The sequence below is a fragment of the Petromyzon marinus genome, chromosome 3 (assembly GCF_048934315.1).
Source record: "Petromyzon marinus isolate PM22_M1 ecotype Great Lakes invasive population chromosome 3, UKy_Petmar_22M1.pri1.0, whole genome shotgun sequence".
NCBI classification, from domain to species: domain Eukaryota; kingdom Metazoa; phylum Chordata; class Hyperoartia; order Petromyzontiformes; family Petromyzontidae; genus Petromyzon; species Petromyzon marinus.
The window spans coordinates 16987282-17014415 of NC_133669.1; the positions used below are offsets into that span (position 1 = coordinate 16987282).

At 44.7% G+C, this 27134-nt stretch overlaps 1 protein-coding gene across 1 annotated transcript; it reads left to right on the forward strand.

Moving 5' to 3' along the window:
• The first annotated feature begins 6863 nt into the window (after positions 1–6863).
• Positions 6864–26880, forward strand: SPTY2D1 (SPT2 chromatin protein domain containing 1). Its single transcript, XM_032976909.2, has 6 exons — positions 6864–7131; positions 13015–13129; positions 14471–16318; positions 17571–17733; positions 19193–19270; positions 21764–26880. Exons 1-6 carry the CDS (start codon positions 7051–7053, stop codon positions 21867–21869), a joined length of 2391 nt encoding a protein of 796 aa, XP_032832800.2. The 5' UTR covers positions 6864–7050; the 3' UTR covers positions 21870–26880.
• The last annotated feature ends 254 nt before the right edge of the window (positions 26881–27134 follow it).

The following is a 27134-nucleotide window of genomic DNA, read 5'->3' on the forward strand; positions in this document are numbered from 1 at the left end:
TCTACGTGACTTTACCGAAAGAACAAAGAATATAAGTAGAACGTGTTGTCTATATTTATATTTATTTAAAGTTGCGCATTTTGATGTGACGTGATGTCACAGCAAAAACCACAGCAAGAAAATTTGAAAAAAAGCGCCACTTTTGTAGTGGCGGTTTTTTTCAATTTTTTTTCACAATACTGTTCAAAACTATGAATACAAAAATACAATAACCGTTAAACACTGGGAATTTTAAAAAAATACTTTACACAATTTTTTTTAAAAACTAAACTTTTTAGAGAATACAAAATACCATTAAAAACTGAGATTTTTTTGTTATGTGCAAAAACCCGTTGAACACTGAGAATTAAAAAAAAGTTAAATAACAAACACATTTACACAAACCCACGCATACATTAACACTTTAACTTAAAAAGTGGGTACACATTTAAAATGTATAACAAATGTGTAACAAATACTGTCCTAAATAACTTTATCTTAGAGGCCGATCTTAACACTGCTGCTACCGGTCTTCGCAAGTCCACTCAGATATATTTGTTTTTGCTGTTTCCAAGGGCCCCGCCACGGTCTTTGTATAGTCACACCGCACATAACCTACCGCAATCCCGCAAAATGGATTTAAATCTGGCGGCTTCCCCGGCTGTCCTGGGAACAATGTAACCCTGGATGCCCCGTTGTCTGTTTTAAACAAATAAAGTGATTAATCCCGCAAGGTGGGGTCGTCTGTCTCAGAGCTTCGGCCTCTTGTGTTGGAAACGCGGTGGTTAAATCGACTTTAATTTGGTTTTAAAAGACCTGGAAGAGTTATATATTAACCGGTTCCCATTGAAAGTCTATCAGCCCATAGATGTGTATAGGTAAGGGCCACTCTGTCTTAGATTATTTGGCCATATGTTCAGGAGATATATGTTAATGTCGAGGTCTGCTCGCCACGACGAGATGACTTCATTTGAGAGTTCGTGCAGTTTTGCTGATCCCCCGTTGAGGACTACAGTGATATACTATATGACCCATAATTTGTGTCGTATGGTCACAATAGCACGCTCTGCTCAATAAGAGTCTTGCAGTATAACATAATACTAATTATTCATTAGCGTCGTTGTGGTCCATTTATTATTCATAAACAGACAATACGCCACCTTCACATATGAACTGTCCCTCCACATACATGTTTACACATCCTATCAGTCACAATTGGCGTACGTTGATTTTCTACTCATTTATATTCTCCACAACGACCCGAATCATCATTTACTGTTATACAAAGATCCCCTTAAGAGTGCTGTTGGCGAGCACCCGTAAGGTGAACACGGCACACAAGAGATAGTGGTGTGGCCAGGACCACGCACTACGCACAGTCACCTTTGTATCCTATTGATGTTTACACGCCGGATTTAATAAATGCTGAATCAAACATCTTGGCATGGAAATCCGAGGGTTGCACCACGTCAGAGCGGAACAACGAACGTAGACATTAAGAATAATAACCTCACTGGAGACTCAAAACAGCATCGCACACCTCCTGGCATTGACAGTCCTCCTCTAAGACTCTGGTTTAACAACCATCAACCCCATCAGGACATCAACATACCGATGCTCAACATCTCCTTCATAAATGTAAAATCTGAATGTTTATTTAAATAAATATAAAACAAAGACAAGCCACAGTTGTGCGATTGTAGCCATGGAACCCAACCTATGGACCATATAGTAAGCCACTGTAGTCTGTGATCATTCAACGTAGGAGGAAGAACAACACTACATGAATTATCTCATGAAACCCGCTCGTTCTGGCTTGAACAGGGCCGTCCGCGGAGGGGTGAGCGGCCTGGGGCAAATGTGTGGGCCCCCCCCGAAACCTTCAAACTAAACTGAACATCTTCTTTGGTTCTTTTGATAAAGTCACGTAGAATGAGAATAAAATAATAAAATAACATTAAAATTCTCACGACGTTTCGGCCACAACGCAAGCGGCCGTCTTCCATTGAAGCTCTGTCGTCCCGACAGTTCTGTACCTTTCACCTGAAGACGGCCGCTTGCGTTGTGGCCGAAACGTCGTGAGAATTGTAATGTGTTATTTTATTATTTTATTCTCATTCTACGTGACTTTACCGAAAGAACCAAAGAAGATGAATCCTTGCAGTCACGAAAGCTTCAAATCGAAATTAAACTGAACATCTGACACTGTGACGTCGAAGCGCCTGTCCCTCCCCCCCCCCAAAGCGCGGGGCCCGGGGCAGTGGCCCCGATTCCCCGTACACTAGGGACGCCTCTGGCTTCAGAACTCGACATTGGCATCGAGCTTCTAAATCTAGTGCCGTCATCATCACACGCACGGATAGAACAGAGCTGCAGGTGGCGCACGTGAGAGCGGTGGGGGCAGTGTTCTTCATCACTGGCGGCTCCTGGTGGCCTTTAGTGCGGCCCCTGACGTGCGCCCCCCCACCACCACCCCCGACAATACACAAATGCGTAAACGTCCCTTTGCAGGCAGCATGGCGGGCCTCACGCTGATGTCTTATCGACGGAACAACGTGGACATTAATTTCCCTTTGGAAATTAGTGAATAACACTGGGTTGGAGCATTCGCTTCCAGACGGGGGGTGGGGGGGGATGCGACCTGAGCGCTGACCCCCATAAGAGAGAGAGAGACAGTTTCAGTTTCATTTATTTGGTATAGCCCTGTGAGGCATTCGGCTCTTGAATCGAGTGCAACCGCAACAAAAAAACATGAACGAGAAAACATCTTAAAGTGACTACAATGAGGGAAAAAAGTATTTGACCCCCTGTTGATTTTGTACGTTTGCCCACTGACAAAAAAAATAATCAGTCTATAATTTTAATGGTAGGTTTATTTGAACAGTGAGAGACAGAATAACAACAACAAAATCCAGAAGAACGCATGTCAAAAATTTTATAAATTGATTTGCTTTTTAATGAGGGAAATAAGTATTTGACCCCTCTGCAAAACATGACCTAGTACTTGGTGGCAAAACCCTTGTTGGCAATCACAGAGGTCAGACGTTTCTTGTAGTTGGCCACCAGGTTTGCACACATCTCAGGAGGGATTTTGTCCCACTCCTCTTTGCAGATCTTCTCCAAGTCATTAAGGTTTCGAGGCTGACGTTTGGCTACTCGAACCTTCTGCTCCCTCCTGTTGTGTATGTGGGTTATGAAAATATGATGAAAATATAATCAAATTTGGATAATTATGTTAATTTGTGCAATTATGCGTATAAATTATGCTAATTAGAGAGTTAATCTATTAATTTATGCGAGTGGGTGTGGTTATGTTAATGTCAGCCTTCATGACAATTAGGCCCTGCCTCGCTGGCGAGGTCGTATTGCCAATCGGGATAATGCAACTAATCGTATACAGTTATGCTAGCGAGTATGCCAGAGTAAACTCGGCTTCGCTGTTTAACTTCGTATTATCGATCAATATAATACAATTATTCTCGTTTTAACATTTACTGAGTATGGATTAGTGTGTTTATTTTTGGTCTCCAAGTTCAGATCGCAACGCAGAATCAGTTCTTATGCATAATTCAGGAAAGAAACACACAACACTTCTGTATTAACTCTAAAAGATGCAACTCTCGGCTTGGAATTTGCACAGTGCTTCGCCCCGTTCATGCATTCAGTTTTTTTATCATTTCCGTCATTCTGTGTGTATGCTTATCACAATATCACCCTACTTCCAATATCCTGGGTTAAGGGGTATGCTTCTTGACCCTGTGAATTCGTATTCCTTGCAAGGTTATATAACGGAACATGGTCCACGGTGAACAGCGTTAACATTAATGTTATGTATTAAATTGTGCATTGCAATTTTCTTTAACTTAAAACCTGCTCGCCTGGCTTTGCTGCCAATTACTTGTCTGCCCGTGGTTGCGGGGTGGGGTGGGGAGACCCCCACTGAGTCCCGCTCTGGTGTGAGATTCCTTTCTCTCTCGCGCTGCGGGAGAGACAAAGACGGTCGGGAGTTTCTCGCTCTCTGGCTGCTTTTGGTTTAACCCTTGTCACTATCATTTTTGGTTTATGTTTCCCAAGCTTATTCTTATACGGTCAGCTTATTCTGCTCGCTTTCCGTTAATTAAAATAATTGAATGCTGTCTGTCTGGTTTTTCGCCGTCTTCGACGCTGCTGAGATATTCGTTCCTGCCCCCTTATCCCTTTGATCTCGGAGGGTGTTTCTCATTGAGTCCCGCGTATCCGTTGTGCAGATGGCCCCTTGCGATAGGGTGTAATTCCTGCTTCCCCGCGCTACGGGAGAGACAAAGGCGGTCGGGGTTGCTTGGGATATTATTTAAACTCGTTTCGTAAGTTTGCCCGTTCGCCTCATTCCTTCTCGAAAACCCTTGATGTGACTCTATATTTCTGTCCTCAAGCTTGTGATTTAACAGTAAAAGTATTAAAGGTGAAAATCATTTGATATAAAATTAATAGTTGGGTAATAATTCACGGATGTAGATTATGGCCTGGTTTGAATTGGAGTGGGTGTGATGATTGATAATGTTAGCTTATTTTTGTTGTGGAATTTTGAACTTTAACCGTGGTTTAATAGCAAAATACGAGGCAAATTGTCTAACTTGTGGAGCCACTCTGTCTGCGGCTGACAAAAGGGGGGCGAGGTTGGGGCTTGGAATCGGAACTCCCCCCTTGGTGACCCCAACCCAGTGGCACCTCAAACAGTTTGTCCATCAGGAGATCTCCCAGATAACCACCACCCTTCCTTCGCCTCGGGAGTTTTTATTATTTGTTTATTTATAATTGTCCTCTTTACAATCTACATCTGTTTTTTCTCAGGGAGTCTGGTTTGTGTTGCATTCATTATCCAGTTACAAAAAAAAATATCAGTAAATATTATTAATATTAATTTTGAAAAAGGCTCATATCCAACACTCCACAGATTTTCTATGGGATTAAGGTCTGGAGACTGGTTAGGCCACTCCAGGACCTTAATGTGCTTCTTCTTGAGCCACTCCTTTGTTGCCTTGGCCGTGTGTTTTGGGTCATTGTCATGTGGGAATACCCATCCACGATCCATTTTCAATGCCCTGGCTGAGGGAAGGAGGTTCTCACCCAAGATTTGACGGTACATGGCCCCGTCCATCTTCCCTTTCATGCGGTGAAGATGTCCTGTCCCCTTAGCAGAAAAACACCCCCAAAGCATGTTTCCACCTCCATGTTTGACGGTGGGGATGGTGTTCTTGGGGTCATAGGCAGCATTCCTCCTCCAAACACGGCGAGTTGAGTTGATGCCAAAGAGCTCCATTTTGGTCTCATCTGACCACAACACTTTCTCCCAGTTGTCCTCTGAATCATTCAGATGTTCATTGGCAAACTTCAGAGGGCATGTATGTGCTTTCTTGAGCAGGGGGACCTTGCGGGCGCTGCAGGATTTCAGTCCTTCACGGCGTAGTGTGTTACCAATTGTTTCTTGGTGACTATGGTCCCAGCTGCCTTGAGATCATTGACAAGATCCTCCCGTGTAGTTCTGGGCTGATTCCTCATCGTTCTCATGATCATTGCAACTCCACGAGGTGAAATCTTGCATGGAGCTCCAGGCCGAGGGAGATTGACAGTTCTTTTGTGTTTCTTCCATTTGCGAATAATCGCACCAACTGTTGTCACCTTCTCACCAAGCTGCTTGGCAATGGTCTTGTAGCCAATTCCAGCCTTGTGTAGGTCTACAATCTTGTCCCTGAAATCCTTTGAGAGCTCTTTGGTCTTGGCCATGGTGGAGAGTTTGGAATATGATTGATTGATTGCTTCTGTGGACAGGTGTCTTTTATACAGGTAACAAGCTGAGATTAGGAGCACTCCCTTTAACAGTGTGCTCCTAATCTCAGCTCGTTACCTGTATAAAAGACACCTGGGAGCCAGACATTTTTCTGATTGAGAGTGGGTCAAATACTTATTTCCCTCATTAAAATGCAAATCAATTTATAACATTGACATGCGTTTTTCTGTATTTTTTTGTTATTGTCTCTCAAATAAACCTACCATTAAAATTATAGACTGATAATTTCCTTGTCAGTGGGCAAACGTACAAAATCAGCAGGGGATCAAATACTTTTTTCCCTCACTGTATGTGACTGTGCAAACAGAAAATCCAGGAAAAAGCAGCAAAATATTCCTGAAAAAGCACCGTACACCAACGCTGTGTGCAAAAATCCCAGTGGGATGCAAGTCAAACAACAACAACCACAAGACAACTAAGATTAAGGCCATCAGTCTAACTCCGTACTACAACAAACAAACATGGCCAAACAAAAAATTGTTTTCCACATCACCAAAATAAAGCCACACTGCTCTGGTGGAGTACAGAGCACAAAAACAATGACAAAAAACTATATGCATTATTAACACAGTGGCCTTAAAAGGAAAATGTTATACGTCAGGTGACGTTTCGGGCAACGGCCCCACGTCATTTCATAGCGGATATAGGTTCTATGAAGAAGGACCATTGCCTGAAACGTCGCCAATTGCATACAATATTACTTTTTGTTAAGGCCACACACACCCAGGGTGGTAATTGACGACTGCGTGCGCGAAGACGTCACGCGGCAACGACGTCACCGCTTGACGTTTCCGAACGTCATGACGTCAGTCGGCGGCAAATGCCGTCGGAAACAGATAGAACTTCTATTTTTCGATTTAAAGCTTTCGTGACTGCAGAGATTCATATTCTTGGTTCTTTCGGTAAAGTCACGTAGAAGGGAGAGAAAAAAATAATACAATAATTATTTTAAAATATTTTTTATAATACAATAATAAATTAATAATTTCATTACTTTATTGTTTCCCTTCGACGTGACTTTACCGAAAGGACCCAGAAGATGGAACTTCTTCTCAAGGCGCCGGTTACGCAGAGAAGCCACGCGCAACTGCGCGATGACGTCATCGGGGCAAAGCGTCATCGCGACGAGTTGGCGTCATTCTCCCCACCCCGCCGGCGGCGGCTGCCATTGCTGTGCGATTTAAAGGTCTTCGTTTGGCGTCGCTGTTAGACACCACCAAAAACAACGGCACGAAGAGCACGCGATGCGGGATAGCGTCGACAAGATGGACTTCAACAGACTGATTTCTGAAGCCTCTAAAAACAAAGAGTCCGTCCGCACCGAGGTATGTTTATGGGGACCCCCGTCGTCCGTTCCCCCACCTGCCCCGCCGCTCGCCTCCCACCAGATTCTGCGGAGGTTTCAGGCGAGGCGCGGGGTCCGACCGCCCGCACCGGGCCTCGTCGTTTAACATCGGATTTTTTTTGTGGCTCTTACCCGCGTCAGACTGAGAAATTTAATAGTTTTTGAAGCGCCCAAGTCAGCAAATAAACTTACATTTTTATTTCATTTTTAACACCTTTTCAGGGTGCCACGGTGGCGAGATGTTAAATACCTTGACGGGTATACAGAAGGATGTTTCGACCCCGACCCAAACGCCCTGTATATTTGGAGTTTGCGTGTCTTTCTCCCCGTGTTGACGTGGATTTTTCTTGCGGATCCTCCCGTTTTTTTTACTCCACATTTGAAAAACATGCGTTTAGAGTATTTGCCTGCTATACATTTCCATGTGATAAGCCACTTCGTTGAGCTGTCTTTGTGGCCAGGTCGCTTCTGCAAAAATATCTAAATAGCTCGGTGGGCCTTACCTGGTGAAATCAAATAGTATAGACACGGTGGCGTGTGGTGCACCGCGCTATGAACATCCGCCCAAGTTAATTTACCGTCCACGGCAAACATCAGTGGCGAGTGATAGATGGACCGTACCTGTCCCTCCCCATTCACCAATTGAGACTGACCAACGTGGTTGAATACGGTTCAACCACCCCCGTGACCAGGGGGTCGGCAGCCTACGGCTCCGGAGCCGCACGCGGCTGTTTAAGGATTGCTTCGTGACGTTATTTATGAACAATTCCAATGTATAATGCGCATTCCATCCACGGATCCGAATGCGCAATGCATGAAAAGCAAGAAACTAAACAGAACCAGGGCAACAGACCAAACCAAAGAGGGAAGGCTCAGTTTAAAGAGATGGGGTTTTCAAAGCAGGCATATATCTACCTACTCTGCCTGATTTAAAGTGGAAAGGCGTTCCATAGTTTGGGTGCCACGCTGACAAAAGCACGCTCACCAAAAGAGCGCAACTTACACCTGGGATGACCGTCTCGTGGTCACATTAATTGCGGCTCTTGAAATTTTGATTTTTTTTTACCGAATTCGAAAGGAAATGGCTTCTCTGGTTATTTTGGTTGCCGACCCCTGCCCGTGACCAGCACCGCGTGGGGTGAGGCCCTCATCCAGCAGTGGAGTTACAGTACAGCAAATTGTTTCACGTGACCTTTTGGATAACTCGCGGGAACACAAGCCTCATTAAATCAGATTTTTTTTCAAACACTCAAGAATATGATCTCTTACACAACCAAGCTATGCTTCGCTGGCTGCGGACATCTGTATTAAGCTTCGTTGAAAAGAACAAACATTTTAGACTCGCGATCACGCCCTGAATCACTTTATTAAACATATGGTAGTGATGTCATTCCACGTCAACTAACAACGCCATGATATGATTTTGTGTCGCCTTTTCCGCTAAAATGTTTGTTTTACGAGTGGAAAGAAACTAGGAGAATCCCTACAGGCGAGAACAGTGAAACTGCTAAATAAATAGTCGGTTTAACAAAAAACAACTTGCTGTTCTACCTACTACAGCCCCTCCCATTAGTCAGCAGGATGTCTCGCTATATCCATTTCATTATGAACCACCACCCCGACCACCAAGTTCTACTGAAGTTTCGGCTATGACCCAGGAAACAGTGGGCTGTCGGCATGGACCACATGCAGTTATTGTCCACAGGAGGTCATGGATGTATGGTTTGCCCACTTAGTCGCCATAAGCTCTGGTCTTATTACTGCTGGATGAAACCTTTCCATGCCATAATCATCCCTTATGAGCCCGTGATGCCAGTCCATCTCACTCCTGCACATGAATCTGTCCATTTCGATCATATCAGGCATTCTGTCCTTTGGTCGGCATTCCGTTGTCCCTTCTTGCGATCTGTCCACATCAGCAGGGTTGGCATAAAGAGTTACATTTCTAGGTTTGAATTTTTTTTAATGTGTGGTTTACACTGGTTGATGTCAGTCAAAAAGCAGTAAAACATATACCTTCCGTCAAGTAAAAAAAAACATTCTCTATGGAGCATTTTTCAGTAGACGTGGCACTCGAGGCAGCTTACTATTGCTGTATGCATTTCTTTTAAGATCAACTCGCTTAAAAGTCAATATTAAGGGCTGTTAATGGCTTCAACCTGTGTACTTGTGTGAAAGGGTGGCAGTCATGAGCAAATCTCTTCTGGCATGTACTTTGCAAAAAATATGATATATGCGTCGAATTTATACCGAGGCTCAAATACTGTTAGGATGTCTGGGGATGTTTGTAAATTTTATTCAAAGTACATTTAATTCTATCACTACACCACCCCTTCTTCCTCACCACGTAATTTTGCAAACCTATGGCCAAAGCTTGTGATTAATTTCTAGAAACACGCTTGGAATATTGAGCACATTATAAGAGGAAGGCTTCCTGCCTTAATGATCTTAATCACCGTTACGTAAAATTTAGTTTTTTTGTGCATTTCAACAAAAACACGGAAGCAGTTCTGCTGTCTGTATTAGAAATTGGCCCCGAAAAAGGTGACAACAGTGATTTTTTTTCCCCACTGCATTTGCCAGCAGATTGTTCCCCCGTTGGCATTTGGTTTGGACATTTGCAACAGACGCTACAATGGCAAGCTGCTCCTGCGGTGCCACGTGTGCTGAAAATTGCACTGTAGGGATCTTAAAATGTTATGGAACATGTCTCAATGTATATTCGGATTGTACAGTAGTCCCTTGGTTTACGATGCCATCGATTTATGATATTTCGGTTAACGATCCGCATCCTATTGGGTCCCATTGTTTCTATTAATGATACCTTTTCGGTTAACGATATGTTTATGATATCACGCGACCGCCAAATTCGGCAAATCGGAGCGCTCCTAAGTGGACTCAGCAGACCTCAGCCAATCATCGACGCCCTTCTGTAAGCGGTTTGAGAGCAACTGGCTCGCTTTTCAACTTCTCCATTTACCCCTTAAGCCATCCCATCTTCTTAGCCTAAGGTTATTTTTGTTAATTTTGTGCTCTATGCACATTTGTACGCTCCGTTTATTCAATGTTTATCCGTGTTTCTATAAAAAAAATAATGCTTTCATGTTCTTAGGGGCCGTCCATAAATGACGTCACGCGATTTTGGACGATTTTTGACCCCCCCTCCTCGTCACACGGCGTCACAAAAAGTCAGACCCCCCCCTCAAATATGAGGTCACAAAGCTCTGCCCCCCCCCCCCAAAATATAAAACATGCTTCAAATCGCTTTAAACTATTGTCATTGTAGTGCGTATTTAATGTGGCACTGCACTCTGATGTTGTAGGAGAAAACATTAGAAATTATATTTAATTAAGTAGAACGTGTTTATATTTATTTAAAGTTGTGCATTTTGATGTGACGTCACATTTATCAAACCCCCCCCTGGTCACACATCATCACAAATGTCTGACCCCCCCCCCCCAGGTGCGTGACGTCATTTATGGACGGCCCCTTATAACGTTTATTTATTAAAATTGCGTATTTAAGTCTTAACTTTGTTTTTAGGGTGAAAAAGGTCTGCTTCCGATCATGTTGGAACAAATTAAGCCTTTAACATGTATATCCTACATTCGATTAACGATAATTTTAATTAACGATGGTTTTCGTGGAACCAATTAATATCGTTAACCGAGGGACCACTGTACACGCAGCAGAGAGCTACACAGCACAATCGGAAAAATCCACACAATAATCAAAGATTTGTTATCAGACGTCTCTTGACCAAAACCTAATCCTTCACTTAAAATGTAACCTATGTAACCTATTGTTCATTAGTCCAACATTTAGTCTTAACTAACGTAACCCCATTACTCAACCATATAGTTAACTGAAGCGTGAGTGACAACCCAAAATAATATGGGCTTAATCTTCTATTACTATCGTAACACTTTCATCTGCTGATCTGTAACAATAATAATTATTTAATGGTCATGGTAAACATAGATTTATATTGAACTAGCAGGAAGTACCCGGCGTTGCCCGGGTCAAAAAAATATTTCAAACATACTCTTAAAAATCTAACAGCAGTGCATACTGACTGTGGTGGTACCTGCTATGATTACAGTAGTGCATACCGACTGTGGTGGTACCTGCTATCACTACAGTAGTACATACTGACTCTATAGCAGTATTTATCGACTCTATAGCACAAAGTACTCGCATGACAGAGTGGCGTGGTGAGGCCTAGTCCCGTGCAGAGCCTCCGGCCTCGCCTAGATTGGTGTCGCGGCATCGCTTCAAAGAAGTGAGCAACTCGCTCAGATGAGCCCTCTTGTCTCGGAGTCTGTTAAAAGATGTAATGGTTGTGTGGAAAACCTCCCCATAGAGGCACTTTAAGTCTAGATTTAGCCGCATCTACGGGGAGGGTTTCCACTCAACCATTAGATCTTTGAACAGACTCAGACAAGAGGGGTCATCTGATCGAGTCGCTCACTTCTCTGAATAAATGCCGCGACACCAAGGTAATACCGATCGCCTTATTTTTGTTTGCATTCTGACCACAAGTATTGTGGTTAATACAGACATATTAGCCGAGGTATTCTTGGCTCTACGATCTTGCATTTACTTGCAAATTCCATCTCTAGCCCCGCCCACTTCAAGCATATATAACCTTTGGCTGCAGGAGTTCTCTCGCTATATTTCTTCTTGCCTCAGCAGTCCGCCTGCTGTATTTGTTCACCTGAGGACGATTGCTTGTGTTGCGATCGAAACGTCGTGATGTGTTTATCATTTTATTATTTTTCTATCTACGTGACTTTACCGAAAGAACCGAAGAATAAAGTTACACTAATCTAATCTAATCCTATTATAACGTTATCAACGGATGTCAATACTATTACCTGTGTTTGCATTATTCTGCTATGGTGTCTTTATGTAGTTATCTGTTCTGACAACATACATTAAGCTGTGGCTACCCTTTGTTTCGTATAAAGTAGTTTAAAAATGAAAAATGGGTCGTTTACATGTTAAGTGGGGCATTGCTAAACTGCAGCAGCTGCACCTACTTGAATGCCCAGAAGGGTTAGCATGCCTTGGATGCTTTGAGCATTGCATAATCGGTTCCAGAACACTTTTAGCTAAAATGAGCATTGACCGGGGCTTGCCTCATGTTTTCAAAAAAATCCCTATTGCCATGGCCAATATCTATATTGTACGAAGATAGCTTTCCTTATACAAAATTACGGTGTCTCCTTTCACAGTTTTTGTTTTTCCAACATTTGTTGAGCATATTTTTGACGTATCTATAAATTTATTTATTGCCGCTATAGAATCACATTGTGATGCATTGCCTCCAATAGTGTTCTAGCAGTCTGAGGAACATGTGCATGCAAAGGGGTAATTGTATCATGCCTAGTGGGGTCTCGTGGTTAAGACGCCATACCAACATCAAGTTGACCCAGGTACAAATCTTGGCCTCTATCAGCATCGGCGGTACACAAGTTTAACCTGGGCCTCCCATAAGACATTTCGGCCTTCATTGAGATCTGCTGTTATATGTGAAAATCGGCACTGGGAAGATAAACATGCTGGCCACATTTCCCTCTAGTGTGCCATTTCAGCCTTACAATAAAAACAATACTCGTGTAATTTACAAAGCTCCCTACAGACAGGTTCACGAACCGACTTGATGTACTCCCATTGCCTGGCCACATTCCCATTCAACATGTTTGAGAGTTTCACAAGTCTATTATCGGGCCGACGCTTATCTCCAAACTGTTGGATTGCAAGCTTGTGCAATCTTAGTAGGTGCTCTCCTCAAGCACCCCCCCCCTGCACTGTATGAAACTAAACATGGCATCTGTGTGTGTTTGTTTGTGTGAGAAGAAGAGGTATAGCCTGGCTGTGGGCCCCCCAAAGAGAGACCCCAAAGTGAAGGGGGTGCAGTCTGCAGCTGTGCAGGCCTTTCTCCGTCGAAGAGAGGAGGACGAACGTAAAAAAGGTGAGTGTACCAGACAATGGTTACTGAAATACATGGGTAAATTTTCCAGTAGATGGCACGAAGGTTGGAGCATGTGACTCACGATTTGGAAGGGTATGAGTTACAATGCTGGTCAGGGGTTGACTCCATCCCTTCGTCTTTGCAGGATCAATGAAATGAGTTTACTTGTGAGAAGCCAACAGTGGTTGTCATGGATAAACTGGCTTTTTCCATGAGATTGTGGAATTCCTATAGCCAACTCAGGCTCACCAATGGAAGTGAGGGGACCATTCGTGCACATTTAAATGGGGAGATAACTTTCACTCTATTAATTATGCATGATGCAATACGTTATTATTTTTTTTCAAAACAAATCAAGCACGCATTCTTACGTTATGAAAATTATGTTTGTAAGGTAGGTGTAAGTAGCCTTTGTTTACATTGACCCTTTAATATATTTAAGATTGTTGGGAACACACGGAAATGACAGTTGTCTTGCAGTGCAGACCAAAAAGTCAGTCTACCACGATTGCATTTGCACAAAGTGGTCCTCATTTTAATCACCTCCGAGGGGTGAAGGGGCTGGGTCAGATACCTGACTGGTATTTGAGCACACAATCTTACAATTCCGATGAATGCACTTCAACCATATCAAATTATATGGAAGTTCCCAGTACAGTTTAGTGCAGAATGTATAAATGATTAGCCCTCTTGACAATCCACTGCTGGATGAATGTCTTCCCACCCCGTGTGGGCCATGGGAGTTATTTCACTATACTTGACCACACTGGCCAGAAGACGAGGAGCATAGTATAGTATAACAATGGATTTTACTGCTCTGCTCTTGGCCTACATTGTATCCACTCAGCAGCCTATAACACCTGCTTTATTCTCGGTGGTCATACATCCATGCACTATCCAGGTTAAAATCCTGGTTAGCTTCCTAAATCAACATAACTATAAGTAAAAAAACATCCCAAAACTAAGCAACAGAGTAATAATTATAGATGGTGCCACATTAACATAGTGCATTTACATGTTTAAAGTTTTTCTAGTAAACTTGGTTATTCTGTGTAAATAAGTTTTATATATATGGTGTTTTGATGTAAAGCTTACGTGACTGCAGTAATTCATATTCTTAGCTCTTTCGGTAAAGTCACATTGAAGGGAAACAATAAAATAGTAATATATATATATAAATAATAAAACATTCATTTTTCATTATATATTATATATTTTATTATTATATTTTATTATTTTATTGTTTCCCTTCAACGTGACTTTACCGAAAGAGCTAAGAATATATATGGTGTTATTATTTATATTAATGCTGCAATGGAACTAACTCGTTTGTGCGCCCAGCCGTGGAGGATGAGAAGCGTAAGGCGGAGCTGCTGGCTAAGCGCAACGAGCTTAAGACCACGCGCAAGGCCCGGGCGATGGCATCACGAACCAAGGACAACTTCCATGGTTACAACGGCATCCCCGTCATCGAGAAAGAAAAGCCCACTCGACAGCAGCGGGAAGGGGAGCAGCACCAGAAGAACAAAGATCGCGAAACGCACTGCGCTAACGACTCGAGTGACAGCGACAGACGCAACGTGCACATCAAGCACTCAGTGCAGGAATCGGCCACCACCCCCATCCCTGCCAAGCGACCGCGATATGACTCCGGCGCACCAGCACGGAGCCAGGAACGGGTACCGGGGGGTGCGGAAACGTCCAGGGATAAGACGAAAAAGGTGGCGAAGGTGCAGTCTAAGGCGGCGCCGTCGTCATCACTGAGCTTCATGGAGCTCCTGAAGTTGGCGGAGAAGAAGCAGCATGAGCCCGTGCCGCTTGTACCGAAGGCGCCGCCTGTCAAGAAGGAGGTCGATATCAACGGACTCACACAGCTGGAGGTCCGGCAGCGGGAGTATCTGGAGACTGTCCTCAAAAAGAGGGAAAAGGGACAGCCTAGTGACAAGAAAGAAACCAAAGAGGACAGCAGGGATGGCAGGGACGGCAAAGAGGGCAGGGACGGCAAAGATGGCAGGGACGGTAGGGACACCAGGGATGGCAGGGACGGTAGGGACACCAGGGATGGTAGGGACGGTAGGGACATCAGGAATGGTAGGGACATCAGGAACGGTAGGGACACCAGGGACGGTAGGGACACCAGGGACGGTAGAGACACCAGGGACGGTAGAGACACCAGGGACGGTAGAGACACCAGGGACGGTAGAGACACCAGGGACGGTAGAGACACCAGGGACGGTAGGGACACCAGGGACGGTAGGGACACCAGGGACGGTAGGGACACCAGGGACGGTAGGGACACCAGGGACGGTAGAGACACCAGGGACGGTAGGGACACCAGGGACGACAGGAACGGCAGGGATGGTAGGGACAGCAGTGGCAGAGAGGGCAGCCGGGGGCATGCCTCTGCAGGGAAACCTGCACCAGAGGGTAAGGCTGTCGTGCCAGTAAGACTTAATGGCTCTTCATCTGCTGGTGCCAAGGTGAGCCGGCCCTCATCATCATCGTCATCATCGTCACCATCGTTGGCATCATCAGCAAGCCTTAAAGGGCCCAGCAAACCTGTGATTGTGAAGCAGACATCAGAAAAAGAGAGCGGGATTTTAGGTCTGTCCAAGCAGAGCAATGATCAGGAACCGCGTTCCAAGAGCCAACAACTACCCAGAATTTTGAGTAAACCTCCCCATGGCAGCAGTAAGCCCGTCAACAATCCGTCAGCAAGACCGGGTGTTGAGCGCCAGGGAATAAAGCCGGGATCCAGTCATGGACAACCGGGGTCCAGCCAGGGACCACCGAGGCCTGCCCAGGGAACAATGAGGCCTACCCAGGGACCATCGAGGCCTTCCCAGGGACTACCGAGGCCTGCCCAGGGACCCAGAAAAGCAGACGGTGCGGCTCAGGCACCAAAGCAGGCAGAGCCACGGAAGTTCGATACTGGGCCCAGGCTGGGAGTGCGGCTATCTGGGCCCCACGAGGGCTCGGGAGGAGTTGTAGGGAGCCAGCCACGGTGCACTGTGGTGTCGGAGACAGTGTCCACCAGAGACTTGGCGCAGAAGCAGCAGGAGAGAGCGGCTGCGCTGGCGGGCCGGAGCCTCTCGCGGGGGCCACAGCAAGGCGCGACCATGCCCTCGAGAGGGCCACCGCCAGGAGGGCCGATGGGCAGGAAGCCTGGGCCACCCATGGCCTATCGAGGTGAGCTCCCCAGCAAGATTGTTATGCTAGTTACGTGTTTTGAGGCCGAGCTGTGGAATCAAGGGTTGATCGCAGAGACGAGCAGTGTCTAAGTGATGTAATTTAAATGTGTAATTTCATTTCCTTTGTAATTGTTAGTTACATTTCACACCTCAAAGTAATTGGCCGTTTGTATTTAAATTATACTGGATATGGTTGATTGATCATTTGTCTACTCTATATTATTCCAGTGTAATTTAAATGGCTTTTCCCATCTCTGATTCATAGGTTGTCGATTTTTGACTTGCTGGGCCAGCAGGTTTGGTAATGACTGATGGCCAGGAGTCGGCTGATAAGCTTTGAACTAATTTGTTTAGAACCTTCAAGTGTTCCCACTTATGCTCTTGATACCCTGGAGGAAATGATTTTCTCCCTATGCAAAGGACTCATTAAAGAACATTGTCCAAACATCAAAATGGAAATGCAAGACCCTCGTGAAAAATAGTGTGCGCATGGGGTGGTTCTGACCTCTACCGGTGGCCCTGACGCAGTAGTATATATCCCACCTTCCTATGGCAGAGCCAGTATATCTGAATGGAAACTACTTCTGACAAAGTGATACACAATTGTATTAACATCATGAGAATAATAGGTTAGACAAAATTGGAACTCGTAACCTTGAGATCGTCAATCGAGCCCTGTAACTACTGAGTCATGGTGTGGGGAATCCTCATCCAGCAGTGGATTAAAATGCTCATTCCATGTCGATTGTGGTAGTAAACACACGTACGTTTGCTGGTCGGTGCGGATTGGGGAGAGTGGAGAGCACGGTGCAGTACTCCATTATTTTGGTTCAGTGCCACCCACGTAGGTCTGCAGCAGTCTATAACACCTGTTTTGTGCATGGCAGTAGCAGATCCAAGCGCTATCCGGGCTCAAGTTTGCTTACCTCGCCTGGTATACAGGAGGTCATGGGTTCGATCCCGACCCTGATGCTTGTATATTTGGAGTTTGCGGTGTCTCTCTCGCCGTCGTCGCGTGGTTTTATCTCCGGATTCTCCAGTTTTTCCGTCCACATTTTAGAAAAGTGCGTTTTAGAGCATTTGGCTGCTATACATTCGCACATAATAAGCCACTTTGTTGAGTTATCATTTGTGGCCAGTTCGCTTCTGAAAAAAGGGCTATATAGCTCAGTGGGCCTTACCTGTTAAAATTTGTTTTTAGTTTATTCCTGGTGATTTGACCACAAGCGTGTGTGAATGTATTTCATTAGGGCCTCCTCCTGGGATGGCACCCCCTCATCGGCGGCGGATTGAGGATGACGAGGAGGAGGAGGAATATGACTCGGAGATGGACGACTTCATCGACGACGAAGACGTGCCTCAGGACGACATCTCGCGACATATCAAGGAGATCTTTGGCTATGACCGCAGAAAGTGGGTGTACGCACACACTTAAGAAAAAAAGCCAACTGCTATGATCTAACGATTATTTGCAATACATACCATAAGATTTTTGTGGTGCTTATGTCAGGCGATATATTGCAGTTTTTTCAGATCATGAAAACCCTTGTTTGTGCATGTTTATTTTGTGTGTTTGTATGTATGCGTGTGGTTTTGTGTATTTGTATGTTGGAAGCGGTCGTCTAGTGGTTAGAGTGCTGTGCTATGAACTCTGATCCGGGTTCAATTCCCACTCACAGCCAACATTGGTGACGAAAATCTGAACATGTCCTGGGCCCCCCCCCTGATGTTGACTGGGCCTCAAATTAGTACCTGTTGCAGTGTTTACACCGGCACCTGGGAGACGGAAGGCAGCAGTGTTTGGTGCTGGCTCTATGCAATGCAATTGCTGCTGCAGGTGGGGCAATTTGCTTCTGAGGCTTTGGGGAAAAAGAGCTTTGCTTGCATGTCATGTTAGGAGAGAGACCCCTAACTGATGATGGGCTGATGATTTAAACTTCATCGTAGAACGTCCTCGAGGGTCCCCCTACGCCTTTACCTGCTGGCCATGTGGCATTTGGTGACGTTTTGTGTCACGTGCCACAGGTGGGCGGGAGCCCCACGGATAAACAGAGTTCGGCAAATTCTGCTAAATATCTGGGGTTATTCGTGGTCACACCTTCAGAATAAATGAGTGATTCCCCAGTTGGGACCCCAGATATGTGTAACTGGGGTACCCATGCCCCCTGTTTACCCTGAAATAAGTGGAGTTTGTATGCATGTCCATGTGTGTAAGCGTTTGTCTTTTCAATCTGTTCTATTACGTGTGTTTTCATAACGCAAATTGGATATTGTGCGATTGAGTGAACAGAATTACGTCGTGAGACTAGGAATAAGCAGTTGTGCAGCTGCCTTGGCGTAGCATCACACAAGGTGGTATACTGCTGGTTGCTACCCATGCGCCTCAGTCTTTGTTCAGCCTTATATGCATCTCATGTGTTATCGCGAACTCTGCTTTACCCTATATTACTATAACGCGATTTTTCCAGAACTTGGTCTTGTTCAGGAACGCAACCACCGCTTTATAGGAGAACAGACTATCTGTGAGCTGTATTGCCACCCGGCGGTTCTCGGTGGCGAGATGTTAACTCCCTCGCCTGGTGTGCAGGAGGTCGTGGGATTCATCCCGCCTCTGACACCTGTTGTATATTTGGAGTTTGCATATTTTTCCTGTGGTTGCATGGATTTTTCTCCTGGTGCTCCCGTTTTTCCCTCCACATTTAGAATCAACATGCGTTTACAATATTTGGCCGCTATATATTTCCACGTGATAAGCCACTTCGTTGCGCTATCATTTGTGGCCATATGGGCCTTACCTCATAAAAAAATTTCTAGTTTAGTTTTTAAACTATCTGGGTTTATTTCCTGTGTCTCTTTCCCGCTTGCGGTGAAGGTACAAGTATGAGAGCGACTCCGTACTGCGCTCCATGGAGACGAGCTGGAAAGAACAGCAGAAGGAGGAGGCGAGAAGGTACCCCCAACCCCCCACACAGGCGGCTTATTGCCATATACAGTGAGGGAAAAAAGTATTTGATCCCCTGCTGATTTTGTACATTTGCCCACTGACAAATAAATGATGTCTATAATTTTAATGGTAGGTTTATTTGAACAGTGAGAGACAGAATAACAACAACAAAATCCAGAAAAACGCATGTTAAAAATGTTATCAATTGATTTGCATTTTAATGAGGGAAATAAGTATTTGACCCCCTCTCAATCAGAAAGATCTCTGCTCCCAGGTGTCTTTTATATAGGTAACGAGCTGAGATTAGGAGCACACTCTTAAAGGGAGTGCTCCTAATCTCAGCTTGTTACCTGTATAAGAGACACCTGTCCACAGAAGCAATCAATAAATCATATTCCAAACTCTCCACCATGGCTAAAACCAAAGAGCTCTCCAAAGATGTCAGGGACAAGATTGTAGACCTACACAAGGCTGGAATGGGCTACAAGACCATTGCCAAGCAGCTTGATGAGAAGGTGACAACAGTTGGTGCGATTATTCGCAAATGGAAGAAACACAAAAGAACTGTCAATCTCTCTCGGCCTGGGGCTCCATGCAAGATCTCACCTCGTGGAGTTGCATTGATCATGAGAACGGTGAGGAATCGGCCCAGAACTACACGGGAGGATCTTGTCAATGATCTCAAGGCAGCTGGGACAATAGTCACCAAGAAAACAATTGGTAACACTACGCCATGAAGGACCGAAATCTTGCAGCGCCTGCAAGGTCCCCCTGCTCAAGAAAGCACATTACATGCCCGTCTGAAGTTTGCCAATGAACATCTGAATGATTCATAGGACAACTGGGTGAAAGTGGTGTGGTCAGATGAGAGCAAAATGGAGCTCTTTGGCATCAACTCAACTCGCCGTGTTTCGAGGAGGAGGAATGCTGCCTATGACCCCAAGAACACCATCCCCACCGTCAAACATGGAGGTGGAAACATTATGCTTTGGGGATGTTTTTCTGCTAAGGGGACAGGACAACTTCACCGCATCAAAGGGAAGATGGACGGGGGCATGTACCGTCAAATCTTGGGTGAGAACCTCCTTCCCTCAGCCAGGGCATTGAAAATGGGTTGTGGATGGGTATTCCAGCATGGCAATGACCCAAAACACACGGCCAAGGCAACAAAGGAGTGGCTCAAGAAGAAGCACATTAAGGTCCTGGAGTGGCCTAGCCAGTCTCCAGACCTTAATCCAGGGGTGGGCAAATTTGTTGACTTGCGGGCCACAATGGGTTCTAAAATTTGACAGAGGGGCAGGTCAAAGTGTGCCATCTAATGGGGAAATGGGGGCATTACAGGAGAAAGGTAAAATTTAATTTAATAATAATATTTGGACAAGTTCGGCGGGCCGGATTAAAAAGCCCAACGGGCCATATACGGCCCAGTGGCTGTACTTTGCCCATGTCTGCCTTAATCCTATAGAAAATCTGTGGAGGGAGCTGAAGGTTCGAGTTGCCAAACGTGAGCTTCAACCTTAATGGCATGGAGAAGATCTGCGGAGTGGGACAAAATCCCTGCTGAGATGTGTGCAAACCTAGTGGCCAACTACAAGAAACGTCTGACCTCTGTGATTGCCAACAAGGGTTTTGCCACCAAGTACTAAGTCATGTTTTGCAGAGGGGTCAAATACTTATGTCCCTCATTAAAATTCAAATCAATTTATAACATTTTTGACATGCGTTTTTCTGGATTTTGTTGTTCTTTTTCTCACTGTTCAAATAAACCTACCATTAAAATTATAGACTGATCATTTCTTTGTCAGTGGGCAAACGTACAAAATCAGCAGGGGATCAAATACTTTTTCCCTCACTGTACGTGGAGGCCGGGGGAAACAGTAGCTCCACGTAGAGCCAGAGTCGGGTGGAGCAGTGGTTCAGTGGTTAGCATACCACGCCATGAAGCCTGAGTTCAATTCCCGGCTGCAGTTAATATCAGTGGCGAGTGATATTTGAACCGGTCCTGTACACCCCCACCTTCAACCTGCACTGTCCAATGATATGACGTTGGGTCAAACAACCCCCATGACTGACATGGTGTGTGGAGGTCTTCATCCAGCAGTGGATTCCCTAAGGGCATTGAATTGAAAGTTAGTGCCTCCCTGTGCAAATGATCATTATGGCAGTGCTCGTGGCAATTTCTAGCCTTTAACCAGTGTTGGAAATTCCACCAATCTCTCCGTAGGGGGACCTCTGTCTTCTCACAATCTGGTGGTTATTTTATTAAACCTGTAGGGGAAGATAGGCAGATTTGGCCCCGACTAGGATTTAAATTTGTAAACTATCAACCTTTAGGTAAAATCTAAAATTTGTTATTATACCTGTATTACTATTATCTGACTAGATGACACTGAATGTTAAGTGCTGGGAATCGCAAACATTATTTCTTAATCCCATGGTGGCATGCCGACTCATGCTGTTCTCCCTCGCCCCCCCCCCCCCCGCTCTACGTGTATGTAGCTTGAGGCTGGGAGTCATGGAAGATCAGGAAGATATCAAGAAGGAGGAGGAGGAAGAGAAGAGGAGGAAAATGCTTAAAGATTTGAAAAACAAAAAGTTTAAATGAAGGACACGAGAAGTTTTGTAAACAAAAGTCCAAATGCAAATACTGCCCTTCCATGCAAAACACGGTACCTGCAAAATCGTCACGAAGTTTGCCGGGCGCCGTGGTGTTCTCAGGCTTTGGAGGGACGTGTGGCATGAACCTTCTATGCAGACTGCAGCATGATGCGATGTGTGGCGAAGCTCACCTTTGTCGAAGCCATTGACGTGTTGGTTGAGTTTTGTGGGTCGGTGAGTCCTGATGACGTTACGCACAAGATGCCCACTTGCCTGCCCAGGGCGTTGAGGTCCCACTAGAATGCAACTGGAATAGTTTCCAGTTGGCGCTCTGTACAGCAGTGGAGTTGTATTCTCTCGTGCACCTGTTTTTTTCCCAGTAAGTCTAGCTTCATACCAGATGCAAAAGAGCCCAAAAACTCAAAAGGGTATTGGGTCTTATGCCCAAACAGGATCTCCCTGACAAATTCTTAACTTGGAGAGGCTTTCCTGCACAAATAAATTCGAGCTAGAATAAACAGAGACTCAAACAAATCTAAGACTACATTAGTCGGTGAGCTCAATATATGTTCCTGTTTTTTTTCTTCCTGCAACCAAAATAACCGTAAATTCGCCCAATCTTTCGTGTAAGTAGGGTTGAGCTTGATTAATGCGTGGGTGATCCCTAGGGCCTGCCACGTTGTAGATTGTGGGGCTGCGTGGGGGCTAGGAGATGGCAGTGCTTAGTCTCTCCCCCTTGTATGCTTGGTGGATTTTCTCCTGGGTATTCTGGTTTCCTCCCACATGCCAAACGTTCATTCATGGAATTGGCCAAACGACCCAATGCCATACCCTCCTAAAAAATAATACTGAGACTCATTGAAATATTTGGTGGATAAATGTCATCAAATACAGAGCAATAAAAGCGTGTCTTGCTTAACGAGCGAGACACCTTCCGAAAATTGTGGGTGGCCAGCACCACGCCCACTCACCTTTGTCTCCCTCGTGGCGATGTGTTTACACACTATCAGGTACTCATTTGAGGTTGAATCGACCTAAGGGAGGCCCAGGACCAGTTCAGCTAATTGTCACTGGTGTTGGCCGTAAGCGCGAGTCAAACTGCTCGCTGGGTTTGTCGCGTCGGCGCGCTTACCGTTACACCGCCACTCCTCTCCCGCCATCCACCCATTACATAGCCACGACGAGGCCCCTTCTCCCCAACACAGAACACAAGGAGCACAGTCCAGCTGATAAACAAATAGCTGCGGGCCACGGTGCGTGCGCCCCCTGCCACCATGTGACGCATATTTATCGATTGGTCTCTCACTTGATAAGTGCACATTTTGCTCGTTTTGCGAACAAATGGATCTAAATTCAAATTGCTCGTAGCTAATTTTGAAAGAAAGAACGCTCGTTGAACCAGACACCATCCCTGCGTGTTCTGGCACACTCCAACTACATCTTGTTTCTCAAGCACCCTCAGTATGGTTAATCAAGAGTCTATTATTATTCAGTAATTTAATTACCTCTAATGGCAGTGGCATCGGTTACATTAATTCCTATGTAACAATCATGCATCAGCACGACTCGGACCCAGATCAGATATTTCATTGGAAGTGGAAAAATGCAGTTGTGTTATGAAGGTCTGTAACGTATATTATACTGGGATGTGTTGGCCAGTGAATGTTTTTATTTGTTCTCTTCTGCTGGCCATGTAAAGAGATTGGGAGTGAAGTTTCAGTACTTCCAAGTGGTAGAAATTTTTTATTTAGTCCCATGGATGTTACTGTGAAGTCTGGTTTATCCTTGGGCGAGGTCAATGTGTGATTCATCTGTGTACAAGTCCCTTAATCATCACCTGTTCCAAATAGAGTTTCAGTTTGTATCAAACTGGTTAAGTGGTGAAATCGTCAGTGGAATAAGCACCACACCCGTGTGTGTCTGTGTGTGAACGTGCTTTGCTGGCATTGTGACAGCGACGGATGGTTTGTGGTGTCTGGCAACACGGATTGCCCGAACCCAACTTCGTGTCAGTCTGGGCATGTAACGGTTTCTTACAAACATGCAAGTAAGAATATTTAGATTTTTGTAAAGGATATGCATCTTGAACGTTTCGGCTAGTTTTACAAACGGGACACTAAAAACACGACAGAAGAAACGGGACAAAATAGTTGTTTCTTGGATCGCATTCATCATGCCTTTTTGTTTGAGGATTTTGAATAGTTACGTTCCAGTCAGTGGAGCTGTGAGAGAGCAGAACCTTGGAGTTTGTGGCATTAACCCAAACTTACATGCGGTGATTTTTCTTTCCCGAAACAAGGATTGTCACTGCTTTGAACTCGCGATGTGCTCTCATTTCCGTAGGAAGTGCTGTTTCTAGCCTAGACAGTTATTGGGCAGTGAACGATGTGATGACCATTTCCTTTGTCGCTTCCTGTAACTTCACTTCCCGATGGAATGAGGCCATGATTATGGTTGAGTTATCGAATTAGAATTTAAGTCATGTACTTATCTGATGGCTGCTGTCAAGGTCTCTGCTTTATTGCGTCATCTGCACTTTCAATGGTAACAACACGGTGCTGCGCATTTCCAACGGTAGCAACCGAGCTGTGGACTTGATGATAATCACTCAACCATAATGTTATTAATATCAACACGTGGACCAGTCTCTATAAGTGGAGACCGCTGCTGCATAAGATGATCGACCAAGTGCCTAAAGCTCTTTCTGTGTAGGTTTTGCTATTATTTAACCCGCTATCGCCTAAAGCCAAAGCTCTGGATGTCTTTAGCACGAGCTGCTGTACACAGGGCATCTCGATAGTGTCTTAATTTCAGTAGAACTGCATAGGCGTGACAGCGACTGACTTGCCTTGCTACCGTATAGCATACATCTATAGCGAGACTAGCTTGTCTTTAAAGGGTAATACAGCAATTTTGTTGCTTAGGGGTTGTGTTTTCCCTTTATATGTGTCGAGTTTCTCCGTGCATTGCTTTTTCTGGGGGGCTTTTTCCTACTGGAAGTAGAATTACTCAAAAAAAGGAATTGGCCAAACCATCTCAAATTGAGACCCTCTCAAAACGGAGTCTTGAAACTCCGTGTGGCCTTCAAAATTAATTAAAACTGCTACAAAATAATTTGTATACCACCACCCCCTTTCTGTTGTGTAATGGAACTTATACAATGCAATTATCTTGTCAAGCTGATGTAAATAGGAAACTTCTTTGATGGGAAGTAGTTTAGAGCCGTGTGTGATCCCTGAAAGCCACGATGAACTTGGGCGACACAGAGGGCAATCGTCACCAGCAATGGTTGCTAAGCCAGTTTCGGCTTTAGAAGTTTTAGTTCCCCAACTCGGTACCAGTTGTATTGAACTGTTTCCCCAACTGAGCAACTAGGTTGACAACTTCCAATCGTATCACACACAGGCAAGTCACATGACCGAGGCTGTGTGCTCTGTAAACAAATTATTCATTAAACCCAATTTGCAACCAACACTTTTCACTGGCTAAACAAGGCTTGCCAGTGCCAAACTATGTTGCCATAGTTGCTTGTGTTGGATGTGGTGCTGGTAGCACTTTTGCTATTCATGGCTGTAATGTCGTGGCCATCAGGCTTCAACGCAGTAGCAACTTGGACAAGTTCTGGAGTCGTGAGACAAGGAAGGTAAACGAGCAAAAGATTATTCTCAATTGATAAGAATTGGTGGATATGGCCGGATTTCCCCCTCTGACACCAAAGATTGCAGTCATTCGCTGTGTTCACGTACCTAGAAAGGGAAGCTTCTTTTAAGATTCTACTTTACAAAAATAAGAGTTGAGTGATTATGTTTACTTGAGACAGAGTTAAGTGATTTACAAAGTAGCATTAAGTGACTGGTTGGTGCCGTGTGTCCTGGTTTATTCAAAAGCGCAAGTTCATGTCCTGGTTTGTGCTCGGCTCATAATCATCTGTTTGGGGCTGAAAACATTTGTACCACTTTGTTGAAAGTCAAGAGTGGTCATCCAAGGAAGAGAGTGGGCCCCCATCCTGGCACTGTGGAATTTCCACCAATGTCTCCGAGCCCCCGAGTGGAGATGAGCACTACCGTCTGCTTAGTTGAGCAGGCAAATGCGTTGAGTCTTTGACTTAAGATGATGCAATGAGATGTGCTTTGTGCTGTGATGGATGATTAGAAATAATCTGCCAGCCAGTCGTGTCCCCATCTAAAAAGTGACATTGTGTTGGGGTGAGTGGGTGCAATGCTTGCAATGCTATGCTGCTTGAAATAAATGCATATGCCGCCACATTTATTTATTTTATCGTAAAACGAAAGAGTAAATATATTGTACAGTACAATTGAGCATCTTTTGTGCCTGTGTGCGCTTGCAGTCTGTGTGGTTTGTCGGGAAAGAGCTTCATGCATGATGCGGTTTCACCACATTGGTTTTCTCCATACCACTCGGTCATCAACCTTTTGAATTAGACAAATTATTTGGGGATGCTGCTGCTGCGTTGCCAGTGGTGAACAAGCACAATTAACATACAAAAACTAAACACATTCGTCAATAACACTGCCTGAAAAGAAAACAAAATCGGTAACGTTTCGGGAAATGGCCCTTCATAACACACCTCTCTTCAGGTCGTTGAAAACCTCTGGTGGAAGTCAACAGCGGTTTTCCTCTGAAGAGCCGAGCCACTTTAATCAATGTATAATTTCTACCATGAGCTTATGACGCCGCTAGTTTCGCACTTCTGGTTAGCACGGTTGACTACGTACGGTGGGAAAGAAGTTCAGCATAGATTCAGACACCAACATGACATTCCGCATGACTTGTGGTTTGTCCGAGCAGGTGCAGTTCAATCTATAGGGAATGCGTGTCTAGCCGAGGCTGTGCAAATTCCCGATGCGTTAAAATTACGAAAATGTTCTTTACATTGAAACTAAATACGGTTAGATTGTTAGGGTTTGTATTACAAATACCAGTATTGCACTGAAAACAAAGTCCGTAATATTTTTTGTACAGAAATTGATTTGGTGAATTAAAGTGAAAAACACGAACTTTGATCTATGACAATTTGAAATGAATGAATGTTGATTCACGTGAAATTTGCCGTTTGTCAACTTTCGTTGTGCAATAGCCAAGTTGGCAGAGCCAAAGTATCGATTTGACCGTTTCATCATGCCAGACATCGGTGGAAACGTCCTTTCTGCCAACTGTCACTGAAAATGCCTCGGTCAATGCTTAGTTGAGCCCCTTCATGCATGGGTTGATGCAGCACGTGCACATTCGTTCCCATTACTTTGAAGCAATT

What these genes read in the sequence shown, in the direction of transcription:
- SPTY2D1 (XM_032976909.2), top strand. Translation starts at nt 7,051, where the DNA reads ATGCGGGATAGCGTCGACAAGATGGACTTCAACAGACTGATTTCTGAA. An exon ending in AAGAGTCCGTCCGCACCGAG is followed by an intron (nt 7,132 to 13,014) that starts GTATGTTTATGG and finishes TTGTGTGAGAAG; the next exon opens with AAGAGGTATAGCCTGGCTGT. An exon ending in GGAGGACGAACGTAAAAAAG is followed by an intron (nt 13,130 to 14,470) that starts GTGAGTGTACCA and finishes TTGTGCGCCCAG; the next exon opens with CCGTGGAGGATGAGAAGCGT.